The sequence below is a fragment of the Ochotona princeps genome, chromosome 10, assembly GCF_030435755.1.
Source record: "Ochotona princeps isolate mOchPri1 chromosome 10, mOchPri1.hap1, whole genome shotgun sequence".
In the NCBI taxonomy this organism is placed as follows: Eukaryota; Metazoa; Chordata; class Mammalia; order Lagomorpha; family Ochotonidae; genus Ochotona; species Ochotona princeps.
The window spans coordinates 19,432,330-19,458,663 of record NC_080841.1 but is presented as its reverse complement, the minus strand read 5'-3'; the positions used below and the strand labels follow the sequence as shown (position 1 = coordinate 19,458,663).

The 26,334-nt window shown below is 52.0% G+C and overlaps 1 protein-coding gene across 1 annotated transcript; it reads right to left on the bottom strand.

Moving 5' to 3' along the window:
- Positions 1-537: 537 nt before the first annotated feature.
- CAMK1G (calcium/calmodulin dependent protein kinase IG) lies at positions 538-25,122 on the bottom strand. The gene is made up of 14 exons (XM_058669130.1): positions 24,913-25,122; positions 17,553-17,615; positions 15,031-15,151; positions 11,311-11,439; positions 8,830-8,904; positions 8,205-8,343; positions 7,448-7,571; positions 5,967-6,042; positions 4,850-4,962; positions 4,042-4,120; positions 2,332-2,419; positions 1,725-2,152; positions 1,312-1,439; positions 538-1,180 (listed from the first exon to the last, which is right to left on the bottom strand). Exons 2-13 carry the CDS (start codon positions 17,596-17,598, stop codon positions 1,349-1,351), a joined length of 1,509 nt encoding a protein of 502 aa, XP_058525113.1. The 5' UTR covers positions 17,599-17,615; positions 24,913-25,122; the 3' UTR covers positions 538-1,180; positions 1,312-1,348.
- Between the last annotated feature and the right edge of the window lie 1,212 nt (positions 25,123-26,334).

Sequence of the window (26,334 nt, the reverse complement as noted above, 5' to 3'; positions counted from 1 at the left end):
GTCACAGAGATGCTAGGTTGGCCAAGGCTGTGGCTCAGACTTGTCTTCTTCTAACACGGTCATTAAGAGAAGGGATGTTGGAGACTAGGCTTCCTGCTCCCTAGCCGTGGTGGTAAGCATGCCACACATGTTACCACCAGGTGCGTGGCACGCTGTGGGCGTCTCGTGCAGATCGGCTTCCACTGCTGATTCCTGTGCTGTGTCAAGCTGCCCAAGCACTTTCCACGCGACACACTCAGAAGTCCCTGAGCCACCTCGGACTTTGAAAGAAGCAAACAGAACCTCATAGAGAAAAATATGTCCATTTTATTGCACACAACACTGAGCATGAAGCTGGAGGGGCGGAGAATGGTAAGAACTGATGCACCTGACCTGGGAGAGAATGGGAACAAGATGCAGGAGAAAGAGCCCCTGGCCAAGACGAAAACAGTCTGCTCCCAGTGTCTGCTCAACCAGAGGTGTGTGCAGGGCGTGCAGCCAGCAGGAAGAGTCGTCCCTATCCCTGGCCGGCAGCCTCCTTCTGTTTGACGACCCCTCCGTCGAGGTGTGGCCTGGTGTGAGACCACAGCCGGGCAAAAGCTGCACAGTGTGCCTGCGAGGAAGAGGCTGGCTGGGTGTCAGCGTGGTGATAGCTGGTGGAGAGCTAATCCTGGAGTCGGGGAACAGCATGTGGAGCACTCACAGGCAAAGCCCTGGGAGCCGCCTGGCTGTCATGCAGGTGGGCAGGCAGTTGTATCAGAGTGCCTGGCCTTGGCCAGGAGGGTGGGGCCAGAGAGGCAGGAGCTAGTGTGCACAGAGCAGGCTGTCCTGGGCGCATGTTCTGTATGGCTTTGCTTAGAGGAGGTGGCACAGCTGGGCCAGCCCGTGAAGCTTTCAATAGCAACAACACAGACCCGGGTGGGAACTATCTAGGGACACTGGGTTGCAGGGGGGCATAGAGCAGGCAGGTCGGGAGACCTGGAAGCCGGCCAGTGTCGTTCCTCCTGCTCACAGCAGTGTGAAGGACCCTCCGGGCCCAGGGGCTCCCTCCTGGGGTCCCCTGTGAAGTCTGTGCCCCAGGCAGCAGCCGGCAGGTGCTTCTGACCAGAAACTGCTCCTGCCAGCACCTGCTGTACTTTCTCCTTCCCTCTGCCAAGCAGGCACCGGGTGTGGGAGGGCAGAGAAGACTGGACCATCTCTCCTGCAAAGCAAAGGGGATGCTGAAGAGCTGCATCCTCTATTCCCCTGGACCCTGTCCTTTATACCGTAAGGAGGTACTTGCTTTCTTGAACCAAAGCCCCAGGCCCTGGCTCTCTGGCCTCAAGTCCTCACCTGAAAAGTACAGTGACACATGCCCAGACTCTAAGCATCACATGATCACACAGACCCCAGTCTGCCCTGTTCGGCAGTGAGAGCTGCCTCCGGCTTTCATTGGCACTGTGACCTCTGACCTGAAGTTTCTGGAAAGGAAACAAAGTCATGTTTGAGGAAGGCTAATATGCCATAATCAACCCAGCTGAGAGCAAATGGGAAATGACACACCCATGGACTCCTCTGTTGATGGTGTTTTGCAGCAACTGAGTTGTGGGCACAGGGCAGAGGGCATTCTCCTGACCCAGACCTTGTCCCACCCTCCAGAGCCACCTGTGTTTGCATGTGAGAGGCCTTGCTGGCACCTCAGGCCTGTGGTCCGAGTTCTCCCAGCACAGGCCAAGCAGGGCTATGTCTTTGGCTGAGATACGTACTGTTTTTTGTTGGCCTTTTTGAAGAGTGTGGGCTCGGAGCAGTAGGAAGACTTCCCCTTGCTCCCAATGCTCAGGCAGCTGGAGCAGCAGCCACAAGGCCCAGCGACCAGGGACCCATGATGCATGGGCACCAGGCTGCTACTGATGCGGAGGGAGCCATTTACTAGGCAGTTGAGGGACCTGGCACCTGGGGTGGCAGGCCGGGGACTGTGCTGGCAGGGCAGCTGAGGCAGCAGCGTGGGGAGCGGGGTGCTCTGGTCCACGGCAGGTGCCTCGGTGATGGTGATCTCAGGGGAGGCGGGTCTTGAGGCTTCAGAAGTTTGAGTGATGGGCGACCTGTTTTCTACGTCCAGGCGGCCCCCTGGGCTGTGCAGGTTCATGTGTAGCTTCCTCATGTGGTGTACCACAGCGGCTGCATTGAAGGCTTGCTAAGGAGACACGGGTAGCCTCTGACCTTCTGCATTCTTGAGCTGTCCCCTGGACCCACTTCTCCATCCAGAGATGGCACAGAGAGCTCCTCGGGCCGGCTGGGACGCCGTGAGGAAATCCCTGTGCCGGCCCTGGCCCCAGCAAAGCATCCGGGTAACCCCACCAGCAGGTGACTCACCCTCCACTTGCTCTTGGCAAAGTTCTTCTGGATTTGGAGACTGACTGAGGGGTAGATGTCCCGGTGGAGGGCAGTGTTTCCATCAATCCTGGGGGTGCAGGAGAGCCCACCTGGCTACTGGGCAAACTGTGGGCCTTCGGGGCTGGGCAGGGGACAGGGCATGCGCCCCAGGACAAAGGCTTGAAGAGTGTCCTGGGAGGAGGGCGACCCACAGAAGGAAAGGATGGAGCCCAGGGCACCTTTGATAAAACCAGATACTTGCTTGAGAGCAGGTTGGTCAACTGCAGCCTGTGGGCCCAAGCTACCTGTTGATAGTTTTTGTTACTAAGTTTCCATCAGCATGCAGTTATGCTTGTCGGTTCACACAGGGGCTGCAGCTGCACAGAGGTGCTGTGAAGGCAGTTGACCCACGGCCAAAGCTACAGTATGGCCAGAACTGCCTGAAATACTGACTTTTTAGCCCCTTTACAGAAAGAGGTGACTAATTCCTGTGTTCCAGGACATTTGGGTCCTCACCATTCTGGAGCCCAAAGGCTTGCTCCCAACCCACCTCCTCCTGGAAGCGTGCCTGGGGGAGGCCAACTGCCCACGGTCACCCCTCTCCCACCCCTCCTTTTTTGCATCACTAAGGGCTCCTCACATACCTGCTATATGCACAGTAATGCCCCAACTATTAAGGGACCCAGAGAAGTAAGAGATTTGAGCTCTGATCACTAAGTGCCCATAGGATCAGTGTGGGGCAAGGCCCTGCCATGGCCTAGAGTCCTCCATGGTGAGCTACGCCATTCCTAAGGAGGATGGGGGTAGGGGATATGGCCTGCAGGACTCAGGAAGGGGGCAGAGGTGGAAGAGAATCCTGGAGGATTATGGGAAGGCAAGAGGCAGGATGGTCTAAGTGGCTGTGCCTGTTGCGAAGCTTAGGGAGGACAGCAGAGAGAGGAGGGTGCAGCTCTCAGGCACACACATAGCAGAGATGCTCTCTGGGGAACACATAAAGGATCAGGGCAGCCTGGGGAAAACCTGCAAAGACCAAGGAATCTGAGCTTGCACTGGGAGGAAGTAAGAAGCTATTGCGAAGTCTTGAGCAGGGTTCTTGCGGCATATGCTATAGTGTAGTGGATAAAGCAAAGCCAGCATCCCATATGAGTGAGATTCAGTTCCTGGCTCCTGGATTTGACCTGGTCCAGCACTGGCTGTTGCGATCAGCTGGGGGAGTGAACCAGTGGATGGAAGATTTTTCTCTATCCATCTCTCCCCATCCTCACCTCTATAACTCACACAGTTAAAAATAGGGTTAAAAATAGGGTTAGGGTTAGGGCTTATATATTTCAAGGCTTTACCATCTTTACTCATTGGCCATTGATTGATTAGGATCACAGGGAATGTGTTTTGATCGCAGAGTTCAAGACAGAGTTCCTGAGTGCCCCCAGGGAACTGGCACTGAGTAGCACGCCCTGTAGGGGCTCATACCCCAGGCTGCCAAGCAATGCCTTCTGCCATGCCTATGTGGCTCAGAGCCATCCTTCAGTGGGTCCCTGTCCACCAGAGTCAGCAGCTCTACCTGGACCCGAGGGACAGAGGGGTGCCTCTGCACATGGCACCAGTCAGGAGCTCAAGGCAAAGGGAGTATGGGGGCAGCAGCGTGCCAGTGTTCGCAAAGTTTGGGAACACTGAGGCTGGACTCTTGAGTGCGCCCCATTTCTCACTCACCAGGGGTGCCTCAAGGCCTTCTCACAGGTGTATCGTTCATTCGGGTCCTTCTCCAGCAGGTGACAAATAAAGTCCTTGGCTAAGGAGTATAATCAGAGACATGACAATTGAGGACTAGATTTCACGACTGATGGAAAAATCACGTCTGGGCTGGTGGGTGCCAGTGAATGCATGCGTAGTTCATCATCTCCCAAAGAGGCGATTTTAAGAGTCTTAAACAAAAAAGAGCCACCTCAAAGCAACCCACCAGGAGCCACCACCAAGAGGCTCTGCACAGCGCCACCCACTCAGTCCTGCAGACACGTTGCTGTCACGAGGCAGTGGGGCCTGCTCACCACCTTTGCATACATTGACACCGTACAAAACACCAGCACACGGGCACACACGTGAGTGCCGGCTTGTTCCAGCTCTGCACTCAACAGGCCCAGAAAGCACGGAACAGTTGCTTCTTGTACATGCAGATGCTGCGTGCTCCACTGCAGCTCTTAACCCCTTGGTCTTGCCACACCTGCCTGGTACATGTGCCCCTACCACACCCTGCCCTTCCACTTTCTCTAGACTGCTCCCTCTCGGCCATCCCTCTTCAGGCTCCAGGCAGACTGTGGTTCTGTCTCTAGGAAAAACAAAATCATGAAGCGGAGATGCAAACACCATCTTTGGCCTTTGAACCAGACACAGATGTCTCTAGTTTGGTCCCTGTGATCCCCAGGGACTTGGCAAAGCCAGGGCTGCCAATTTTTGTCAAGCTCTTTCTCCTGGCAACCTCCACTGAGCTTGTTAACTTGTCCTTCACACCCACTGCACCTACCTGACTCAGAAATGTCATCCCAGAATGGAGACTCAAACTCGTAGGAGCCCTCCTTGATCTTCTCAAATAGCTTCGATTCGGTTTCTTCGTAGAACGGAGGGTATCCGCACAGCCTGTGGTGGGCCAGTGGGGAGGTACGCTGCTGAATCATCCGTCCTCCCAGAGCCTGCCCCCTCTCCTCCCCCGGCCTCCCACTGCACACACTGGCCTCCCACTGCTCACACAAGTGGGCAGCAAGGGCCCCAGGCCAGCAGTGTGACCAAGGTGTGGGTATGCTTCCAATTCAGGTATCACTTAGGCGCAGGAGAAGGTTTGGGCAGGAGCCTACCATGAGTAGGGAGCGTTAGGCTCCTCTGTCTTTGTCCCCCAAGCCTTTGCTACCTCTCCCATACTTTGCCTGACCCTCCGGGATAGCAGAAAGATCTCTAAGCAGGGGGGCAGGGGATCCACTCAAGTATAGGCTTTAGCAGGGATTTATCTGGATGGCATTGCTGGCCTCCCCATGCTGCAGCATCTAGCCTGGGGAGGGCTGCAGGCAGTCATGGAGCACTGACTGGGGAAATGAAGGTGTGAGGGACATTGGATCACTTAATCTGAACGACACAGAGCCCCACACCCACACCTGGGGTAGACACAGAAAAGCAGGTTGCTTTGCTAAAAATCATGTGTACTGTGTGGATGAGCAGGGGTTACTGGGCAAGGGTCATGAGCAGGTGGCAAAAGGGAGATCCTGAAAATGTGTGCCACGGTTTTGCCCCCTGGGCCGAGGTCACCACAAGACAAAACTGAGATACAGGAAAACGAGATTCACCTGACTTCCAAGCCTGGCTCATCCCCCTTCTCTCTCACTGTTGATTCCACCCAGCAAGCTCACAATTATATGCACGCAGTGGGGAGCAGGGTACAGGAGGAGGGAGTGCCAGGAGACCAATGGAGATGAGGCCAGAGGAACCTTTGGAGCTGTGTAGAGGAGTAGGGGTGTGTGTGTGTGTCCCCACACACGTGCACACATGTGCATATGCACACACGCTTTGGAGGCGGTGCAGAGACAGGTGACGGGGGACTGTAGGGGGCAGGCTCTGAGCTGGCTCAGGGCTCCGAGACAGTTCCTACTCACAGTATGTAAGTGATGACACCAATGGACCAGCAATCCACGGCCTTGCTGTAAGGTTTCTGGGCCAGCACTTCTGGAGCTGTAGCAAACCAATGACAGAGGCAGGGCTTGAGTACAAGGGGACAGGACTGCAGGGGCTGGTGGCTCAAGGTCAGGGAGAGGCTTGGAGAGAAGCCCGGGAAGCCCATTGGGTGTTCCTGCCCCAGAGGTCAGGGGCTGGGTCTCCCCTGCAAGATCAACTCTTTCTACAGGAAGAGGAGGGACCTTCTGCCCTCGACCTGGACATTCTCCGAGACAGGGGTCGTTGCCGCCACCAGCAAGCATCTAGACCCTCTTGGAAGGCAGGGGCTATATGTTTCTGCTTAGGTAGGGGATCCCCAGCAACTAGGGCTGTGTCTGTGCCTGCAGATTGGGGGACCTTTGTGGTTTCCTCTCTCCTACTGGACTGGAGAGCTCCCGGGAGGCAGCCCTGGTGCTGCTCCATGAGACTAGGTACTGCCATTACACAGGGTCTCTTCTGGGGGAAGGAGCTTTGTCTGCCCCTCAGACTGAGGAGCTCCATTGGGGGCACTGGACTTGCCTTGTTCTGGCTGCAGTCCTGGGCCGGGGACATCAGAAAGCTGCCTAATGTATGCCTCCCACACCAGGGCTTTGTCTACAGTGATGCTCAGCACCTGCTGATCAGTGACTGACCTCCCAGGGGGCCCATCTCTTGGGTTCTGATTCAGCTTCCTTCTCCCCAACCTCAACAGGTGACGAGTGGGTAGGAGGACAGGGACAGGAGTGGGTGTTCTGAGTCTCAGCTTTCTCCCCCGTCATTCCCAGGAGTACTGTCACTGGGTCCTCTCCCTGCCCTCTCCTTTTGGGAGACCCTGGGAAACATGCAGGGTTGTTCAGGTAAGAGACCACATTATTGTTGGTTTCCCAGAGTCCCTGCACAAGTGCACCTCAGGGAGCACCTATGCGGGTTCCTCAGGCTCAGACTCAATAACTCAATATCCTGTGGTTCCAGGCACTCAACAGGGGATGAGGGCCAAGGTCTCTGAAGTGAGAGAAAGCAGATAGGCTGACATTGAACCCCAGAGGTCTGCTGCTTGCTGGGTTTGCAGTCCTGTCTCTGTCCTTGGTCTAGCTGGAAAGACAAAGCCAGGAAGTCGGCCTGCAGGAGTGGTCCTCAAAGCAGGAGCCAAGTTCAGAATTTCCTGGAAGATGATATCTGGTAATTGTATGAACTTCTTGAAGCCCCTTCATTTGGAAAGAAGCTATGGAGAGGGCTCAGGAGTAAGTTGTCTGTAAAGATGCAGGATTTGGGATCAGAAGCAAGAACTGAAGAGACAGATGGATCTGCCTACCTGAAATATTGTAAGTGAACCCAGGGGGTCCCCTGAAGTTGAACCCTGCCATCTCACCTTCACATCTCTGAAAACCCCTGTGTGGCTGAATGAAGCCAGCTGGTCAACCTCCCTCCTGTTCCCCAGGCTCACCTACATAACCTGGAGTCCCACAGGCAGTGGACATGACACCATTCTGCTCCATCTTGGACAGACCAAAGTCTGTGATCATGATCTTAGAGTTCTCTTCTGGGGTGAGGTACAGCAAGTTTTCTGGCTGCAAGGAAACAGAACTATGTAGTGTAGGATATAACCCCTTAAGACCCAGCTTTCTCTCCACTTAATAGATTGCCTGTTAGAAAGCTGAGCCCTGGGCCAAGTTCATCTTGCCCCATTTTTTCTCCTTCCTCCCATCTGCATCCTGACCCTGTACCTAGCTCCCTATGTCTTGGCCCTAGCCCTGACATTGCTCTGCCTTACAGCTGTCACTATATTAATCCCTTCCCTCAATTACCCCAGGAAGACCCCAGTTCAACCCACCTGACCCCCAGACACCCCAGACCTGTCGGTTTTATTAATGAGCCCACCCAATTGTCCCTGATCTTGTCAAAGTCTAGTGCAATACTGAGTGCCTTGTAGACCCTCAGTAAGATGTTTGTTGAACTTGATTTTGACAATGAGTGGACTCAAGAAGTATGTGGATTATTCTGATATCCTAATAAGGTGCACGGGTCCAGAAAAAAAAAAACCAGCGTGCACATTAATGCTGATTGTTTAGGGCATATAAAGGCAGAAGAGATTTGGGAGTTACTTAGCCCAGTTCTCTCATTCTACAGAACTCACATCGCCCACCACCCCACAGCTTCCTGAAGGGTTGTCTGTTGCCCGTGGAAGACTCCCGCCTTGTCACCTTTAAGTCTCTGTGGACAATGCCATTCTCATGGAGATATTTCACTGCAGACAGGACCTGCTGGATCACCAGGCTGGCATCCTTCTCCGTGTAGACACCCCGCTCCAGGATCCGGTCAAAGAGCTCCCCACCAGAAACTCTGGAGACACAGTAACAGGGGCAGAAATCTGAGCTCTTATTGCAGGCTATAGGAATGAGACTGCACTTGCTCAGTAGGCACAGGGGGATGCAGCTGCAGTGGGACAAGCAGGCCCTTGGAGAGTGTTGTGTGCTGAGCATGGTCCTAGTCTCAGCCTGCCTCTTCTGGGTGCCTTGCAGGATGCCACCTCACAGCCACTGACCTCCGTCTGCAAACGTCCTTCACATCGCACCTGCCCCTGTGTCAACACTAAAGGGTACTGTGTCAGTTCGGCCAGGGGCAGGTGCCTATCGAGCAAGCACAGTGATCCAAGGGGCACAGTGAGCCTAAGAGGAGCCTTAGAACTTCAGAGCCTCTTGGGCTAATTCTTGACCTTGCATTTTGGTACTCATTGTTTCCTTATCAGCAGCCTCCCCGTGGCCCGCCCCTGCCACCTCCCAGGTCCCAGCAGCGCTCTGTGGAAAAAGCGGGTCACCTTCCACTTACAGCTGCATGACCAGGTAGTAGTGAGTGGTGCTTTCATAGATGTCCTCCAGGGTCACAATGTTCTCATGCTTGATTCTGGGGAAAAAAGTAAATGTGCTTGTGTCAGATGTGTGGCTCAGGTGTCCGGATAAGGAATGTAGACTCATCCCGCTATTTTCCGGCAGGGGTAGTAGATGGCAATGTTTTGGGGGATGGGGTCCTTGGAAGGCCTTTATAATAAGTAGGGGCTCACAAAATGAAGACACCGAGATAGTCTGTCTGTGGTCAGCCTGCCTTAGGGGGACAAACATTTCATTGTCACTCTGGGAATCGCTAATGTTAGCAAGAAGGGGGAATACCCAAGGAATGCTAAGGGAGTGCCTAAGACTGGATTATCCTACAAGAGAGTACCCAGGCCTCCTTCAGAAGCACCCCATGAAGAAAGTGCATTTTTCTACACGGGATTTAGTAGTTGAGTGCCCATGGAGCGTTAAAGAAAACATTCCAGGAGGCTTAGTTTTAGAGTCGGTCCTGGGGGGGGGGGGTGCCTTAGATGGATGTTTCTTTTCCAGGAGACATTTTTGATTGTCACTACTGGAGCATGTGGGGTGGGGGGAGATGCTACTGACATCTAGTGAATGCAGCACAGCCCCCAGTACAACTAAGGTGTCAGTATTGTGGCTAGGAAACCCTGCCCCAGGGGGGGCCCTTGTAGACTGGGGCCAGCATCATCAGATAAACCAAGAGGCTTGGTTTTCCAGGCAGCAGGTAAATATATGCCACAAAGAGGAAATTCTTGAAGAAATTTTATTCATGCCTATGCCACCCAGAGACTAAGAGCTTAGGTTCCGAGTCAGATGGGGCTTGGGTTCGGATTTGCCTGAGACACTATTTGGATAATTTTAGTTAGCTTATGTTAAATCTTCCTGGCATGGTTTTTCTTGAATTAAAAGTACATCTTTCTCAAGGCACTATGTCAGAATTAAATTGAATTATCCAGATACGGTTTTTAAAAGACGGATCTATTGCAGTGGTTGCTTGATGGAGTCACTCATATAAGCTATTAATTGTAACGTTAATTTATTGGTTATTCACTCACTGAACAAAGATGTATTGAATATCTTTGCTGTTGATAGGATGCAATGATAAGAAAGACCCCACAGTCCCCAATCTCAATGAGTTTATAGTCTCTGTCGGTCCTAATGTCCTGGTATCGAGACTTCAATCGCAGCATCCTACCAGATACCTCGATGTCGAGATAGGTGAGTAGCTAGATTCTATATATTCCAGCCAATTTCTATGATCTGCAAGCCCTACACATTCCTTTAGGTATCTATCCCAGACAATATTACTGATTAATCACTTAGTCTCAAGGTCTCTTTAAATGTTTTAATAGTCTTACTAATCAATTTCAGAACCAATCATGCCTCCTTTGAAAGCATCTCTTGGATCTAGTCCTTTGCCCTCACATGAGCTGCCAGTACCTTTGCTTCTCTCTCCATCCCATGCCTAGATTTCTGTGACAGACTTGTCATTGGCCTCCCATGCTCCAGGCATGTTTTCTAATCCCTCCTCGACTACACTTATGGTAAATGACTGTAAATGCCACTCCGATCATATGATTCCTTACTCAGAATTCTTTGATAACTATGCCCGCAAAATTGAGCCAACGTCCCCTTTCATGGCATCTAAGATCTCGTTTGCAATCAGGCCCCATTTCAGCACTTCAGCTTCATTTCCTGTGCCTTGACTCTGCTCACCCTATGTTCAAGGGTCTCCAATGCTCACTCCTCCCTCACGGGCCCTGCACTTCCACGATCATACACCAAGGTTTACTGACAGGCTGACTTTCCATTCTTTCTTCCCTTTTTGCTCTTCCCTCATTGCCCTTCCTTGAAAATGATCCTACTACTCCATATTCATTAACATACACACATGGGAGCAGTTGAAGCCCTGCTTCCTCAGGGCCTCTGCCTCCTGCTGGGAGAACTCACACCTGTGGGATTGGAGTTTGTAATGGGCACTGTGTCTGCCTGCAAAGCTTAGGCTTCTGAGAGCAGCGAGACCTGTCTGGTCTCCCCGTGGTCCTGGACCTGTGTTTGTGGCACACTAGGTTCGCCATGTAAGTCCCACAGGGCCTTCTTGGAGTGCCTCTGTGAACATTTCATACAGCCTCCATCAGGGTGGTTGGGATGTCAAACCTGCAAATGCTTTGGACAAAAGTGAGGCTAATTTCCAAATCTGTGCTGCCTGCTTAATCATGGATTCCTCCTGACATTGGGCTTCGATTGATCATCGTTCCTTTGTTACTCCCTGTGCTGTGTGCACTGACCAGCTCTGTGGCCAGTGGGACCAGGAGTCACACTGGTACCAAAAGGAAAAGGCAGAGAGGACAGCTGTGTGACTGCACTGAGCTAAATGAGCTAGTTGACCTCTCATCTCAATGAGAAACAGATGGCGCCATCCCATACTTCCACCCAACTCACCCCAGGTACCACTCACTTTTTCAACACAGCGATCTCATTCTCCAGGCTGCTGTCCCGGAAAGCAGGGGACTTCTTAATGCACTTCAGGGCAAAGAGTTTCCCTGTCACCTTTTGCTTCACCAGGAAGACTTCGGAAAAAGCTCCCCTAAGGAGAAGACATTGAGAGGTAAAACAGTGTTGGCTGGGAACTGCTGAGGCCAAACAAACAGGTAGGTGAAGGAAGCTGTGGCTGATAATCAGTCCTCATTGTCGTGGTGGGCATTAGGAATTGTAGTGGGGGCAGGGCCTATCTGCATACCTGTATATGTTTTTTTTTTCTTCATAGCTCAAGTTGGGAAGAAAAGACCCCACCACAGACTCAGAAGTGAGGTAGGTGCTAATTCCTGATGCTACAATCTGGGAATGACCCCCCTCCCCCCGAGACTCTGCTTTGGTCTGTGGAAAGATTTCTCCATTGAAGAGAGTCCATTTGTTCTGATTCCAACACAGTGCAGTATATTGCTGTAGCAGTCCAAGGTAGCAATGGGGAAAGTTTCAGAAAGGACTCCTGCATCCAATTTTAGACAGTGATAATTACACTGAACCAAGGGTTGGGGGACAGGCAGGTGAAGCAAATGGTCATTCATTCAGTAGGATCTGCAAGGATCCTGCAGCTTCAGGGGCGGGCTTTCTGAAGACACAGCAGATGGACCCCAGTGGGAACACAGGGTGGAATCCCAAGTTATGGGCTTCTTGGTTTGAAGAGAGTCTTCTTGAAACTGGGCCATCAGAATAGCAGTTAAAACAAGGAGTGGATGCTGGAGTGCTTTCTCATGCTAGAAATCCAGCTCTTTGGGTGACAAGCCACTCACAAGCCGCTCCTATAAAAGTGAGAAGATCAACAGCATCTGAATCATAGGGTCGTTTAGAGGATTACCTGAGTTCTGTATGTGAAGTGTTTGGAAGTGTTCTTGACAGGCATAAAACGCATATGTGTTTGGTGCTATTATCATTATTATGGTATGATTTGATTACCATCAGAAACTAAACCTGGTTGGACAGGAAAGCCAGAATCTAAGTGAGCCCAGAGCTGAGCCACCTCTCCCTTGCCATCTGGTGTCCTACAATGTCCCAAAGCAGACAAGCTTCGGTAAACATGCAGTACAAATCTGCATTAGAAAATACTTGGTGTTTCCGGTGTCTGCGTTTCCTGTTTCCCCCAGCTGTGTTTGCAACTGAGTTAATCAGAGCCTGCAGAGATTGCTCTGCTCATGCACTCATACACTCAGCCCTTCAACCAAGATCTACCAAGCACCTACTGAGTCGTAGAGGTGGGTGATAACAAGGTAAGGGTTTCCGTTCTCAAGGAGGCTATAGACCAGGGAGGAACTCAGAGGAGCAGGCAATCAGCATTCAATTTGGAAAATACTGTTAGCTACTCACTGAATGCTGGTGGACTTACAGAAGCGCTCCGTGGCAGGCACCGTGATCAGTACTGGCTGGCTTTGAATTTAATGTGAGGCACAGACACACTCAGACAAGAATGGCTGCTGAAAGGCCACAGACCAATGGAAACTTAAGAGAGGGCCTGTGTGATGGTTTGGCGTGTTGCACACTGTGCAACTCCAGCAGGTGCCACGATACATATTCAAATCATTATTATTACAGCAGACAGAGGCTACATTTGTACTGAATGACTCCTGGGATAGAGGAGGAGCATACAATACGTGGCCCTCTGCCTTAAGAAGACTCAGAACTCAATTTTAACAGATGAATGGATTAACCCGGGGCGGGGTGGGAGGCAGGAAAGAGTTGGAAATGTTTGCTCTAGGAGTGATGGGGTAAGGAGAAAGCAGGAAAAAAAAAAAAAAGCCTGGAGCTACAGAAAGCAGATGGGGTGGGGCAGCCAGAGAGCTGGAGGGGAGCACTGGGAGGGTGTGGCTTTGCTTTCTGCTGATGCCCACTCTGGCTCCGGTAGCTGGGTTCCTGACACACGTGGGGAAGACCTGAACTGAGTTCCTGGCTCCTGGCTTTGTCCTGTCCTTGCCCTGGCTGTTGCGGATCCTTGGGAAGTGAGCCAGCAAGCAGACCAGAGAGCATGCTCTCTGTCCTTCAAATGAATTAATTAGATTGTCTTTTGAAAAAAAAAATTGGCATATTTGAATAGAATCCATGTAAAACTGGTATGCTTTAAATCATCTCTAGCACACTTACAAAATCAAATACAAAGACATGTAAACAGTGGCTGTATTATGTTGCTAAGGGAATCGGGGCAGGAAATAAAATTCTGTACATGTTCAGTGCAGAGGTAAGTTTTAAAAAATCCTTTAGGCATAGTTGGTTGAATCCACAGATGTGGATCCCAGGAGCAGGGCCAGCTGTGCAGTGAAATGCTCACAGGCGACCGAGGTGATGGGACACGGTATTCCTGGCATACCTATGTCACCCCTTCCTTGAATTTCAGCAAATTCACAGTTAAAAGTTAGGGGGAATAAACTGACAGGTGGCTTGAGTTCAGAGGCTGTTTGAGCCCAGAGTGAGTACTGGGTACCTATCTTAATGGTTCTGCAGTATGAGTTTAGCAGACAGTAAATAAGCCTCCAACCTGGGCTTCCTTCTCTCCATTCTGGATTTCTACGAGGCTTAGCAAGCCATTTATGATTCATTCCTGAGTGTGCCTTTCTGCCAGATCACCTCTCCAGCCACCCCCGCCTTGGCATAAACCCTGATGGAAGATCGATGCTCCCACAACCAGCTCCACCATGGATAGCCTCAACCTGCTGGGGCAGGGTTGGCGGTGGGCGTGGGGTATGGAGGGCGGGCAGAGCTTTCCTCTCCGCCATGCCTGGCTCCTCTTTGTCTGCAGTTACTGCTGAGGTCACTGCCTCCTAGCCCAGGCAGGGTAAAGCTCCACTCATCTAGAACCGGACACAGAGAAAGCTTGCCCAAATGCACCGCCCACTAGCTGTTCCTCACTACCCAAGTCCAATTAGCTCAGACTAATTAGGCATCCAGCAAGGGTTCGGAGGCTGCTGCCAGCCTGCGTCAGAGGCTGTACCCTCATGGGGGGAGAGGCAGGGCTGAGTGAAGGCTCAGCTCTGGACACGCCGTCTCTGGCCTGCCGGCTGGGTAATGTGTATCATGGTGCAGGTACAGACACCCCAGAGGCTGGAAGGGGTTTGAATCTGAGCACAACTGAGCATAGCCAAATGGAGAGGAGGGATGCAGGTATGAGGATGGAGATGGGAGCCACCTCAGGTCTGTGTGATCTGGGCACAGTGGGGTTTGCCTGTGCACTGCCAGGGGAAATGCAGAACCCATGTGAGTCGATCCAGGATGTTCTAAGTTAGATACCCAGAAGTGCTCCATAACTCCTGTTTTTGGTGACCAGAGTAGGGTCCCCCAGATTGTCACATACATGAAAGGAAGGCAAGGCTTGTCAGTGTTGGGGAGGGGCGGGGTATAAGGGAGGGAAAAGGGGAAGGAAGAGGCAGATAAAGGGCAAAGCTGTGGGGAATAGGTGGGATTCCCCAAGGGTTCAAGCTGCCCCTAGTATTATCCCAAAGGCACCTCTCCCACACATTCATATATACCATACCCCACTGTCAGAAAATTCTCCCGGGTCTTTAGGAGCCACTGAGGGTGACGCCTTAGCATCCTAGTGCATGAGTTGGATGGAGCTGATCCCAGAGCAGCCCTTCCGCCTGCCCTCAGCAGGCAGCCCAGCCCACCCGGTGTCCCTGTCGCAAGGACTTACGACCCCAGCACGTCCATGAAGATGAAGGTCTTGCGGATGTTGGTGGTCTGTTTCTTCCAGGAACTGCAGTCCTCGCCTTCCTTCCGCCCTACGCCCTCCAGAGCTGAAGCTTCTGGTGATGCTTTGTGAGCGGTAGAGAAAAACAGGTCTGCTCAGCTAAGTGAGATGAGAACCAACAGCAGAATCTAGAATATTCTCAGCTTTTGTGTTATGGCCAGAAGGATGGATCAGAAGCAAAATCTGGTTAACTGTCAAAAATCGGAGTATTCTTCCCAGTGGCTTTGAAAAAACGACAAAAGACTGGTTGGGTGTCTCTTGTGTGAGCACTGTGTTTGTTACATGCTCTGGGAGTTTAGAGTTTAGTTTCTAGTAGGAGTACATCTGCTTTTCAACGCATGCATTTGTGAAGAACAATGGTGAGGACATGGATTGATTTAGAAGATCATTTGAGAAGCAAACACATAAGCATAAAGAGAGGGAATGAGATAAGGGGAGGGAGAGGAGGGGGGCAGAGAAAGAGAGAGAGACTCTCACTGGATCACTTCCCAAATGCCCACAGCAGCTGGAGCCCAACCAAGAGCTGGGCAGTTGAGTTTCACCGATGGCATCCATCACTGCTGTCTCCTAGGGTTGCATTAGCAGGAAGCTGGAACCAGGTGCTGTTGTTAGGGACTAAACCCCGACACTCCACTATGGGTGGGGTGCGAGCATCTTAACTGTTAGGCTAAATGCCTATCCACCATGTATTGATTAAAATGAGGTTATCCACTGTGAGAAGACCAGAGCTGAGTGACAGCATTTCCTGGTGCCCAAATCATGGCCAAGGTAATTTATTCAGACTACAGCATGAGGCTGGCTCCCTGCTGACATCACAGCTTAGCCACTTGTCCCCAACCACTCTTGCTCCTACTCTGTCCTGTCCAGGATAGATTAAATGAGTGATTGTCCAATGAACGAACATGCTTTTGTTCTGCAATTCCCACAACATCTATCACAGTGCTGGACAAACAGTTACTCATTACAATCCAACTTGAACTATGCCCTGACCCTGTATCAGAGTTCAGCAGAGTTCAGACTGCATCTGGAGGTGGGAGGACACTACCCTAACAGAGGGGACCAAGATGAGAGAGCAGTGTGTACTTGGGGTGGGGTGAGGTGTGCCCAGAGATCTCTGATCCTTCGGATACTCAGCCCTCCAACAGAGCTGCCACTGACCATCAGGGCTACTGGGCATATGGCAGTGATGGGGACAATGCCATTTCTTGTCAACACCTTCCTCCCCCCGTGCTTTGGACCTGACAATGAAGTAGGAAAACTTCCTCTTAGGCAATGTTCTCTCTTTCCACTTTCAAAAGCTGCCATAGAATCCATGAGGTCTTCTGGTAGCCTTGAAATCCAAAGTGTGTGTTTCCACAATTCAACAGTAGGGGAAGATCTTGGGTTAGCCGGTCAGGTGGAGTTCAAATCCTATCTAGTCAAATGGCCTGGGGCGAGGTGTTTCCTTTTCCTCCTCTCTAAAGTGGGGCTCAGCCTCTTACAATAAAGTTAAATGAAAGTGCATGTAGGGGCAGGGCCTCACACATGGAGATCAGCGCTAACAGATGACCTCAAGGTCTTTCATGGAGATATCTCACACGGGTTTCATGGTGTGGAGGAAAGTACACCTACTGTGAAGACACAGCCAGTAGGCTTAGAGACCCTGGGAGTGAGGAGACTGGACGGGTAGAAAGATGGATGCTGTAATTACAAGTGGATCTGGGGAGGAAGTGGGAAGACAGAGGCTGGTGGCAAGAATGCACATCTGCCTTCACTCTTAAGGATGAGGTGACAAGGATGGTGGCTCCCCAGGACCCTGCCAGTCCAGAAGGAGCTCTGACTGCAGCTGCCTCTCCCAGGGCAGTAGCAATCTGGGGGCAGGGATAGGGAGGGGTAGGAAAGGGAGAGGGGAGGAGGAGCTGGAGGCAGGACATGACCCTGAGACAGCATTACAGGAGCTACAAGGACCCTCAGGAGTCTCCTAACCCCTCCAAGGGCACATGGAGGGCTGGAGCTGCTCATACCACTCCACAGCAGGCAGCTTGCACACGTCTTTCCAGACTCAGGTTTAGTGGTGTCATGTTGGTAACTTAAAGACAACCCCAAGAGGAGGCTTCACTTCTACCAGGGAAAGTGGCCAATGTACAATCAGGACTTGTTCCCTCTCCATCTAACACCTGTTCTCCAGAATCTGCCCTTAAACCTTTATCGGCTCACCATGACCCATGGCCCTCGAGAGGGGATGAGCACTGTCTATAGGATCAGTCACTGGGTTGGGAAGAAGTGGTTAGGATCTGAACTAACCAGCATTGCCTTGGGGGCAGCAAATGACTGGGTCCAGAGCTGTGAGTGGACATGGTTACCCATGGGCCAGAGGAGGGCAGCTCCACCTCTGAGGTTACCAGCAGCCTGCTGGCTGTGGGCTCTAAGTCCCTAAGACCCCTCCCCACTAACCCCTCACGCCCAAAGTCAAGTGAGTACCTTACCACACAAAATTCCACCTTGAAACAGAGCAGCAGGAGGGAAGGCCATCTCAAGGTAGTGTTTTCCTGAAAGAGATAGGGTCAGCCATGTGAGACTCTTGAAGCCTGAAGACATCCAAACACCACCATGGCCAAGTTCAAAGGTGAAATTCCCCAGGCCTTTTCACTCGCTGCCTAGGGGAGTGGCAGTCCATGAAAAACTATCAAAACTAAAGAAGCTACATTTTCCTCTCTGAATTTTAGAAGCAGGTATGTATTTTGCTGCCTGACTATCTAATAATTGGGGCCTATTATGGTTTAAAAAATGAATGTAGAAAATGCTAGGGTTACTTTATTTTTTCAGGCCCACGTTTCAGGTGCTGGTCTGAGCTTGTGTGTTCAGCCTTACTTGCTAATTTGCTGCTTTTGGCTGGATGGCAGCCCATGGGAGGCACAGCTGTGCTGGATACTGGCTCTGGCCTGCTGCAATGGGCTGGCCCTTGACTCTCAGGGCTTGCACTGCAAGGTGCGGTCAGATGTTTCTGGACTGGCAAGAATGACCTGTAGAGATGAGAAAAGAGGGGATTCCAAAATGGCTGTTGCTGATGGAGTGCCCACTGCCCAATGTCAAAATTCACTGATAGTTTTCTTCCATAACATACTTCTTCCATGAACCTTTGAAAGACTCCTCTGGGTAGAGGTGGAGTCAACACTCTGAAACAAGACACCAGAGAAGGAGGATCTCTTTAGCTAGTGCCATTTTGCAGATTCTGGGCCCTACATTCAGCAGCTTCCAGTAAGTCTGGCATGCAGGAAGTCCCAATACCCCAGGTAGCCAAATGGAAAATGAGGAAGTTGAAGTGAGAGTCTTTGCTTCTTTCTAGGCTGAGCCTCTGCAGGTGAGGAGTTCCCTGACAGCAGGGTTATGGGCAAAGGGTCGGACTTTCGGAGGAGCAAACCAAACTGCCAGCCGTATGTGTCTCCCTTGAGGTCCTGGTCCTCCCTCCACGGAGCACAGGGCTGTGCATGCTGCTATGGCAGGCAAGGAGCCAAACCAGAGCTTGGAGTTGGACTGACTGGACGCTCACCACTCCCCCTCCTGGAGCCCCGTGGAATGACCACCTGCTCCCGGGGAGGCTTTGCCACCTCATTAGCAGGTCTGTACTCACTGTTCCTTCTTTCCCATCTCGCTTAAATAGCTTAAAAAACATAGTATTCTTAGCCAAGGCTTGGCTATAAGAAAACATCTTTCCCGCCCACCCCTCCTCCCATACACTGAATCCTAACAATTCAGTTCCATATTCGATGCCATGTGGAAAACTCCAGAACCCCCCACCTTAGCTGTGTCCCCACCCCTGGTCCCCAGGCCCTGTGCGTGGTGTAGGTCTAACCCAGGTTCCCCATAGTGCCTCGCTTCTTTCTGCTAAAGGCCGCCCCCTTCTGTCCTGCCTCCCACCCGCCAGGCCCTCCCTTTCAGACGAAAAGAAATTCTGAGAAACCGGAAGTGCCACTCTTGCTGGATTCCAAACTACTGCATGCCTTGTGCTCTATCTCTGGCAACTGGTTCCTTTGGGCTTTGTAGCTCAAGGGCAGCTGCTGCTGACCCCTCTATAACTCGAGGCTGACTCCAGGGGGATGACTCAGGGAACACAGTGAGTGCTAGCAGCATGGCTAGCCCAGGGCCCCTACTCTACAACTGGGCAAGGCCCCCAAGAATGTTCTGCAAAAAATGGCTGGCTCCTGACAGAGAGCATGACCTTATTCATGGTACCATCTCTGTACTATAGAAGGGACACACCTCCATGGAACAAGACTTCATTTGTGTGCCCTGGATTCCTACAGACATTCCTTTCGTAGGAACCTGGCTTTGAACATGATTACTGTCAGTCTGGAGAGATCAAATATGGGTGCGTAAATAAACAACTAAACAGCCCCGTCTGCTTAAAGAACAGGGATCAGGGTTAGTCATCTCTGAGTCCTCTGCGTATGCCACAGTGCTTGGCATATTCCAAAAGTCCAGTCTAGGTTTTGTTTAATGTGTGGGTGCAGACAGCCCGGCTTGGGGGAGTTGACCAGGGCTGGTTCTGCAGAAGACTTGGACTGAAGGTGGGTGCTAAAGGGTGGATGACCACAAGACCTGAACTGGGGAACCAAGAGTGGGAGGGTCCTCTCCAGAAAGTCCTTGCCATGGGGCCCTGCCTTGGGCACTGTGGCAGCAGGAAGAACCATCTTGGTCTCTTTGCCACCACTGCAAGGACAAGGGGCCCAGCCCCAGGATTGGGGTTTGCAGTAACTAGGTCTTGGTCAGCAGACTCCTTCTGGGTCATTCAGTGAGATACTTCCTCCTAAGAGGCAGTCCACCCCTAGCAAGGGAGCCAACTCTTTCTGTTGCAACACTCTGAAAGCACCTGCCTGCTTGTTTGTGAGGTCAGTGTGCTCATGAGAAAGCAGCTCCACATGGGGTAAGACGCATCTACTTGCTGTCTCCCTTGGGCTTTGCACAGTGCCTGGCTCCTGTCAGCACCTGATCATGGCTTTGGGGTGGCCTTCCAGACCACTGAAGGGGAAATGGTGCTGCTGGGGAAGGGCCCCCATGTGGCGTGTTCTTTCTTCAGGGCAGGGAGCACAAAACTGGGATAGACGCTGCTTCAGCAAGCAGTTCTCGACACGCGTAGGGCCCAGCTGTGGGATTCCAGGGCAACAGTGACCCACCTGACTGTATGAGGTGCTGACGAGAGATGCCTGGGCTGGGAGCCCAGGAGGCAGTGTCCTTCCTTGAGCCTCACTCTCCTCTCCTTGCAGGCTCCACGTGGTCCGTGGAGCAGCACTGTCTCTGGACAGATGACATACATCAGCAGAGACTTCTTCCTGGCTGCCATGTGCTCCTGATTGACAGGATGCCTCATGACTTCACTCTATAAAGAGCCTGTTCCTGGACCCACTCTGCTGTCACCGCACCCCTCCTACATGGCCTCTGCACCAAGAGCTCCCTATCAGAGTCACAGCCAGTTAGGACCCTGCTCTAGGTGCTTATGCAATGGAGCAGCTGGGCCAAGAGCTTGAGAGGGCTGCCCTCCCCATATGATATGCTGGGGTGCTGGGAATACCATGTGGTACTGCCAAGGGCATTCAATACAGCCTGCTATGGCATGTGCCATGCAGGCATACAATACTGTTCATACACTGGGACTGAACAGTCAGAGACAAGGGGGGACAGGAAGGAGAGGGTCTTGAGTAGTCTGCCACCTTGAACCTCCAGAAGATGGCTCTTAGTTCTGCCTATAACAAGAGTCACCCCACTTTTCCTGGGGTTCTGACTTAGGCCTTATGGGCCAACAGGATGAATCACTCTGGGGCTCTGGGCCCTTTGAGAGCCTGCCTGGCTCTTTTCTTGCCCTCCAAGATGCATCAACTTACATTCACACTGCCTCCTGGTCTCTGCTTTCAGAGTTTTCCCCATTCCTGTGGGCCCTATGGGTGAGGCTATGGGTTGGATCACCTCTCACCAAAATATACTCGCTGCCTCTAGGCTGGGAACCATGGGAATAGAGTCCACTTGGGTAATAGACCACCAGGGTAAGAGGTCAACCCTGGGGATGTCTTTGTCCTGGACTCTGGCCCAGCTTGGATCTCCCATCATTCTCTGGATGGAGAGGCACACTAGAAAGAACCCAAGCTCTGACTCCAGGTTTGCTTTGATGCCCAGCAGCTGGGCAGCCCCTGGAGCCAATTACTAGACGTCTGTGTTTCCGTCTGTCTCTTTGGTGAAAGAAGAAGCTTGGACCAGATGAGGGATTCCCTGAAGTTCACCTTCCAGACTGGGAGTCCTTGCAGATTGTGCTTGCGATGGATTTGTTCTCTCCTCTGGACTGGGAAAGACAATGGCTTAGTGCATTTTAACCTGGCACTTCCCAAATACAGAGGACAATGAAACTCTTCCCTTAGCACCTACAGCAGCCTATGAGTGGGGCGCTGCCCAAAAGCACCCTTTGTAACACAAGAGGGAACTAAATGCCAGGGCTATGAGCCTTTATCTATTTTTTGGGGTGGTGGTGGAGATATCCATCATTTCCTGCAATCTGCTGCCAGCAACCCCAATTCTCCCTAGCTCACAGTGCCCCTGTGTCACAGGGCTGGAGCCTGTACATGAGCTGCAGCCCAAGGGCCTGTCAGTTTGCCCAAGGCCAGACCCTGGCTTGTCCTGGCCATTGGAGACTCCTAACTGCAAAGAACCTGCAAACCAACCACTCCATCCTGCAGGCTTCTGTGAACGCCGTGTTGTGGAGGTGAGTTCTATGGTCAGTTCTCGCTCACAAAATAATCAGGGAAGAAGGTTTCCTGGTTGTTGTCATTGGTTAATTTTAGGAGCAAAGCCACCCTGAAGTCTAACCATGGCACTCCTGCAACAGCGACTAGCCAGCGGCCACCAGCTCCTTAAGGGGTAGTGTTGGTTTCTCATAGAGGAAACAGAGAGCATTCTCCAACAATTCATCGGGTGGTTGAGAGAGCGACACAGAGGAATCCTTAGCAAGAGCGGAGTGTGCTACCTGTCCCTCTGCATCCTCCTATTCACTCCGAGCCTCAGTCTTCTCATCTGTTGAATGGGCATCATGATCCCTGTTCTATTTGTCACATTCTTTCGCAGGGCTAACGCAGCAGTGGGCATGAAAGCTTGTCGTGCTCTTTAAAGCGCTGGCAGCACGCCCACATTGTGGGCACATAAATTATAGACCAAGCATCAGAGGAAGAGGAAGAGAAACCAATGATGACTCCTGGGGGCTGGGGCACTTAAAAGAAAATGTGAATCTGCTCTTCCTTCAGGTGGTCTAAACTCTCCCTTGCCCTCCATGGTATGGCCATCCTTTGTGTTGAATGCTATGCTGTTTTTCATATAACATGGCCCTGGGTGCAGCCAAGTATTTTATGTGGGACTCAACTAGGAAAACAGGGATCAATTACAACTCTGGAGGTAACAGTGCCCATGCTGCCTCCTGCTACCTGCTGATCTCCACTTGTGTACCTTCTAGAGAGTTCCTAAGGCAAATGCTGCCTTCAAGCCTAAGACTCAGGCCAAAGGTGCCTCCTGTGCCCAGGTGTAGGCCAGTTCCTAAGAACCATCCCAGCCAGACACTGCGTGTGGCTCCCAGAAGTGGAGAGAGAGAACGTGTACCAGGGAGGAGAGCCGAAGGAAGCACAGCAGAACACAAGACCAGAACAGCCGAGTCAAGCCACACTGGAGACCAGCCCTCCTGCTGCAGACGTGAGGCTGCCAGTCACAGGCTGTCCCGGCAATGCCCCGACCCCCACCAGCTTGTTTCCCTGCTGGCAGCTGGCCATCCAGCCCCAGCCCCCTTGCTGTTGACCCTGATGGGGTGCCTGCATAGTGGGGTTGTAGCTCCCGCTCCCAGCCTGTTTGCAGACTCAGCGGCTCCCCCCTCTCTCATTCATGCTGTAGCTCATTCACTCTGCTGGCTCTGGCAGGCTGCGACTGGGCGCACACTCACACACACTCTGTGTGGCAATTTATTTCTGGCTGTGTGTGCATGTGAGTGTGGGGGAGAGGGAGGTGCTCTCCTCTTGGAGGGGAATGTTTTCCTTTGCCAGCCAGAATTTGTTCCTGAGCTTCATAGGATGTCGTGCTGTGAACTCACAGCACCGGCAGGGGCACCGTGCTAGGCACTTTGCACGCCAGAGCTTTCGAAATGCCTCACCTGCCACCTTTCAGCCTTGTTTCTGGTGGAGGTCCGGATGGGTAGAAATGAATGTTGAGCAGAAGTCCCAGATCAGAGAGAAGGTAAATGGTGGTGCTAGCCTGGGGCGTGCAGCCGCCACACTCTGAGCCTGGCCTCCTTTTGGCTGTACCAAGGACCTGTTGTCTTCTTCCTGGAAGCAGCTGCGGGGAGACCACTTGCCTCTTTCTCCCTCCCTATGCTGCTGTCATGCGATTCCCACACCTGATGATCCCTCCTCTCCATGGAACACATGTTCTGGAAGATTTGGGAGAGACTGAGTCCCTCAAGGACTCACCATCTCTTGTTGGAGCCTTTCCTGACTGCTCAATCCTTTTTCTTGCTCAAGCCTCAGCCTTCTTTCCCAAAGTTTTTTCTCCCATCTTTCCAAAGATAACTCTTACCACAAGCACACACACACACACACACACACACACACACACACACATTGGGGCAGGCACACACCACTACCTGCTGATTCATGGAAAAAATGCACCTTCTATATCACAAAATTGGGGCTCAGATGCTAACATCGGCAAATGGTACCCTTGTCATCAGCTTGCCAACCTGGCAAACCTGTCACCCCCTTGAGCCTCAGTGGACCCCAGCTTTGCTCAGTATCCCCACCCACTTGATTTTAGGGGCCTCCAGATTGGTTAATTAAGAGCAGACACTAAGCTGTGAAGTGTGGTATCAGTATTAGCTATTACTAAGCACCTTGTGTTTGGGACCCATTTCCGATGTGGGTCTCATCTTTAGCTCTGGTTAAGGTTGGTCAGTAGGAAAAGGTGGCTGGCTCTGCCTCTGGCGCCTTGTTTAGAAAAGATCACTGCCTTCCCCGAGATGGAACCAGCTGGGCTCTCTTGCCCATCTCAGACATTTTTCTCCTCATCAGTTTATCTGGCTCCAGAGGGAAAGGCGGGCCAGCCGCGCACTGCAGCCAGCCAGCACCAGCCCTGGCAGCTGCCTCTGGGAGCCGCAGGGTTAATGCTTGTGCGTCAAAGTTACGTGGGGAGAAGGGGCCACGGTGTGGATGGGGGTGACAGTGGAGGTGGTGCTGAGTCCAGCGCTCCTTTTAGCATCCTTTCCTACCAGCTGAACTGGGGAAGTTTAAAGACAGAAGGAAGATAGACGCACCCCGGGGGAAGGTGAAGGAGCTATCTTGTGACTGACAGCACTAGCACGCTGGCTGGAGCGCTGCAAAGCCGGACAGGAGCCTGGAGGCTGGGCTAGAACCCAGCCAGCCCTGAATGGCCCCAGGCAGATCCTCCTCCCAGGGCTTTGCAGAGCCTCCGGCTATTTACAAACCTTCCTTTTGACCCATTGGTTCTCCTGCCCCTCCCAGCAGAAGGGATAGTGTGAGCGGGGAATCTCCCCCACTAAACCAGAAAAGGCAGAGGTTAGGAGCTGAAGGTTGAGAAGGAAGGTGGGGTGCAAGGGAGCTGGAAGTCCTGACACCCCCCTGAACCTGGCATTGTCTCCTAAAACAGGCATTGCAGGAGAGACAAGGGGGCCTGAACTCTCCTTGCACTGCCTGCAAGTGCAAATGCTTCCCACCAGAGCCAGCCCAGGGTTGCTGGTCACAGGCTCCCCAGGGGAGATTCCTCCAGCCAGACCCCCATGCAGGCTTATCCGCCAAAGCCGCTACAACTTACCCTTGGCACCACAGGAGTCCAAGAGCACCAGAAGACTGAGCGGGCGTAAAATCAATGTCCAAGTTGCTCCCCAGAGTGGCTCTCCGAATCCAGTCTCCAGGTGCCCGCCTCCCAACTCAGCACGGAACCCCCCCTCCCCGCCCTAGCGCTCAGAAAGAAGCAGTTTGCCTTACCCAGGGACTCTGGAAGAATCCTGCTCTGGGTTCCTACTGCCCAGCTCCTACAGGTCTGTGAGGCTTAGCTGCTCCAGTGCTTCACAATAAACCCAATTAAAGGGGAGGAATGCAGGGGTTTTCTTTCCCAGGACCGTAACCAAGCAGCCTTAAAGGGGAGTGAGAGTAGCTAGGATGGCTGGCATCTCTCCTTCCTCTCCTGTACTCTGCTCTCCCTCCCCTCTCAGAGAGCAGCATCCAATCTGATCAGGAAGAATGCCATACCACAGAACCCTGGTGTGCCTGGTGCGTGTGTGTGTGTGTGTGTGTGTGTGTGTGTGTGTCTTTGCATTGATGTGTGTAATGGAAAGCAAGACAGAGCAGGAATGAAAAAAAAACAAACCAGGATAACAAAACATCAAACGCTCACTTTCCCTTGGCCTGAAAACAGTCATAAGAGCAAGTCAGAGCCGCTTTCTAGGATTGTCTGCCTCAGTTTCCCTTTTACTGTGTTGCTGGAGTCTGGTCTACACATGCCTGCCTCTGTCTGAGCCAGAGAAATCCGCTTGGTGACCTTGGGGAGACTGAATGAAGACCCTTCTAGTCACGCTCTGGCATGCCCACCTGGGCCTGGAGGTGGAGGGATGAATCCGCTGCCTTTGGTTCTCTGCTTGCTCCTTTTAAACCTCCCTTAATGTAACATCTGCTCCCAGGGTCCACACATCCAGCCGAGTGGTTTTCTTTAATTTCAACGTACAAATGTCTTCCATCAGCTGTGGACAAGCATGCACCTGTTGGGGCTCGCTGCACCCCACTTTCCTCCTGGGTTTCCCTGCTCTCTTCTCCAGCACCCAAGTGAGGAGCATCCCTTGCTCTGTGCTGGGTCCTCCCTGGCATTCCACTCCAGCCAGTGCTGGGCACTCTCAGCATAGTTCCCTTGCACTACCTTTTAAAGTAGACCTTTTATCTTATGATGCGGGTAACTTTAAAAGAATTAAGTCACTCATACAGGTCAACAATAAGAACTACACCAAAAAGTGTGCATGGAGTTTTGCTTATTCCACCCTTCCTTTGGCTTCTGCCCCTGGCCTTGCCATTCATGGGTGGCTGTTTTTATTAGCGCCCTATCTCTGGTATTTCTTTATGCGGATGAAAGCAAATATGTGGATACCTACCTTATTGTTCTCTATCTATCCACTTTCTTCTTAAGATTTATTTACTTTTATTGGAAAGTCAGATTTATAGAGAGGAGAAACAGAAAGATCTTCCA

Excerpts from the sequence above, each read along its gene's own strand:
- CAMK1G (XM_058669130.1), bottom strand. The coding sequence starts at position 17,598 with ATGGCCTTCCCTCCTGCTGCTCTGTTTCAAGGTGGAATTTTGTGTG. Across the intron at positions 11,440-15,030 it reads TTCATGGACGTGCTGGGGTC|GGGAGCTTTTTCCGAAGTCT; the intron begins GTAAGTCCTTGC and ends TCTTCTCCTTAG. Across the intron at positions 2,153-2,331 it reads TTGCCAAGAGCAAGTGGAGG|CAAGCCTTCAATGCAGCCGC; the intron begins GTGAGTCACCTG and ends GTGTCTCCTTAG.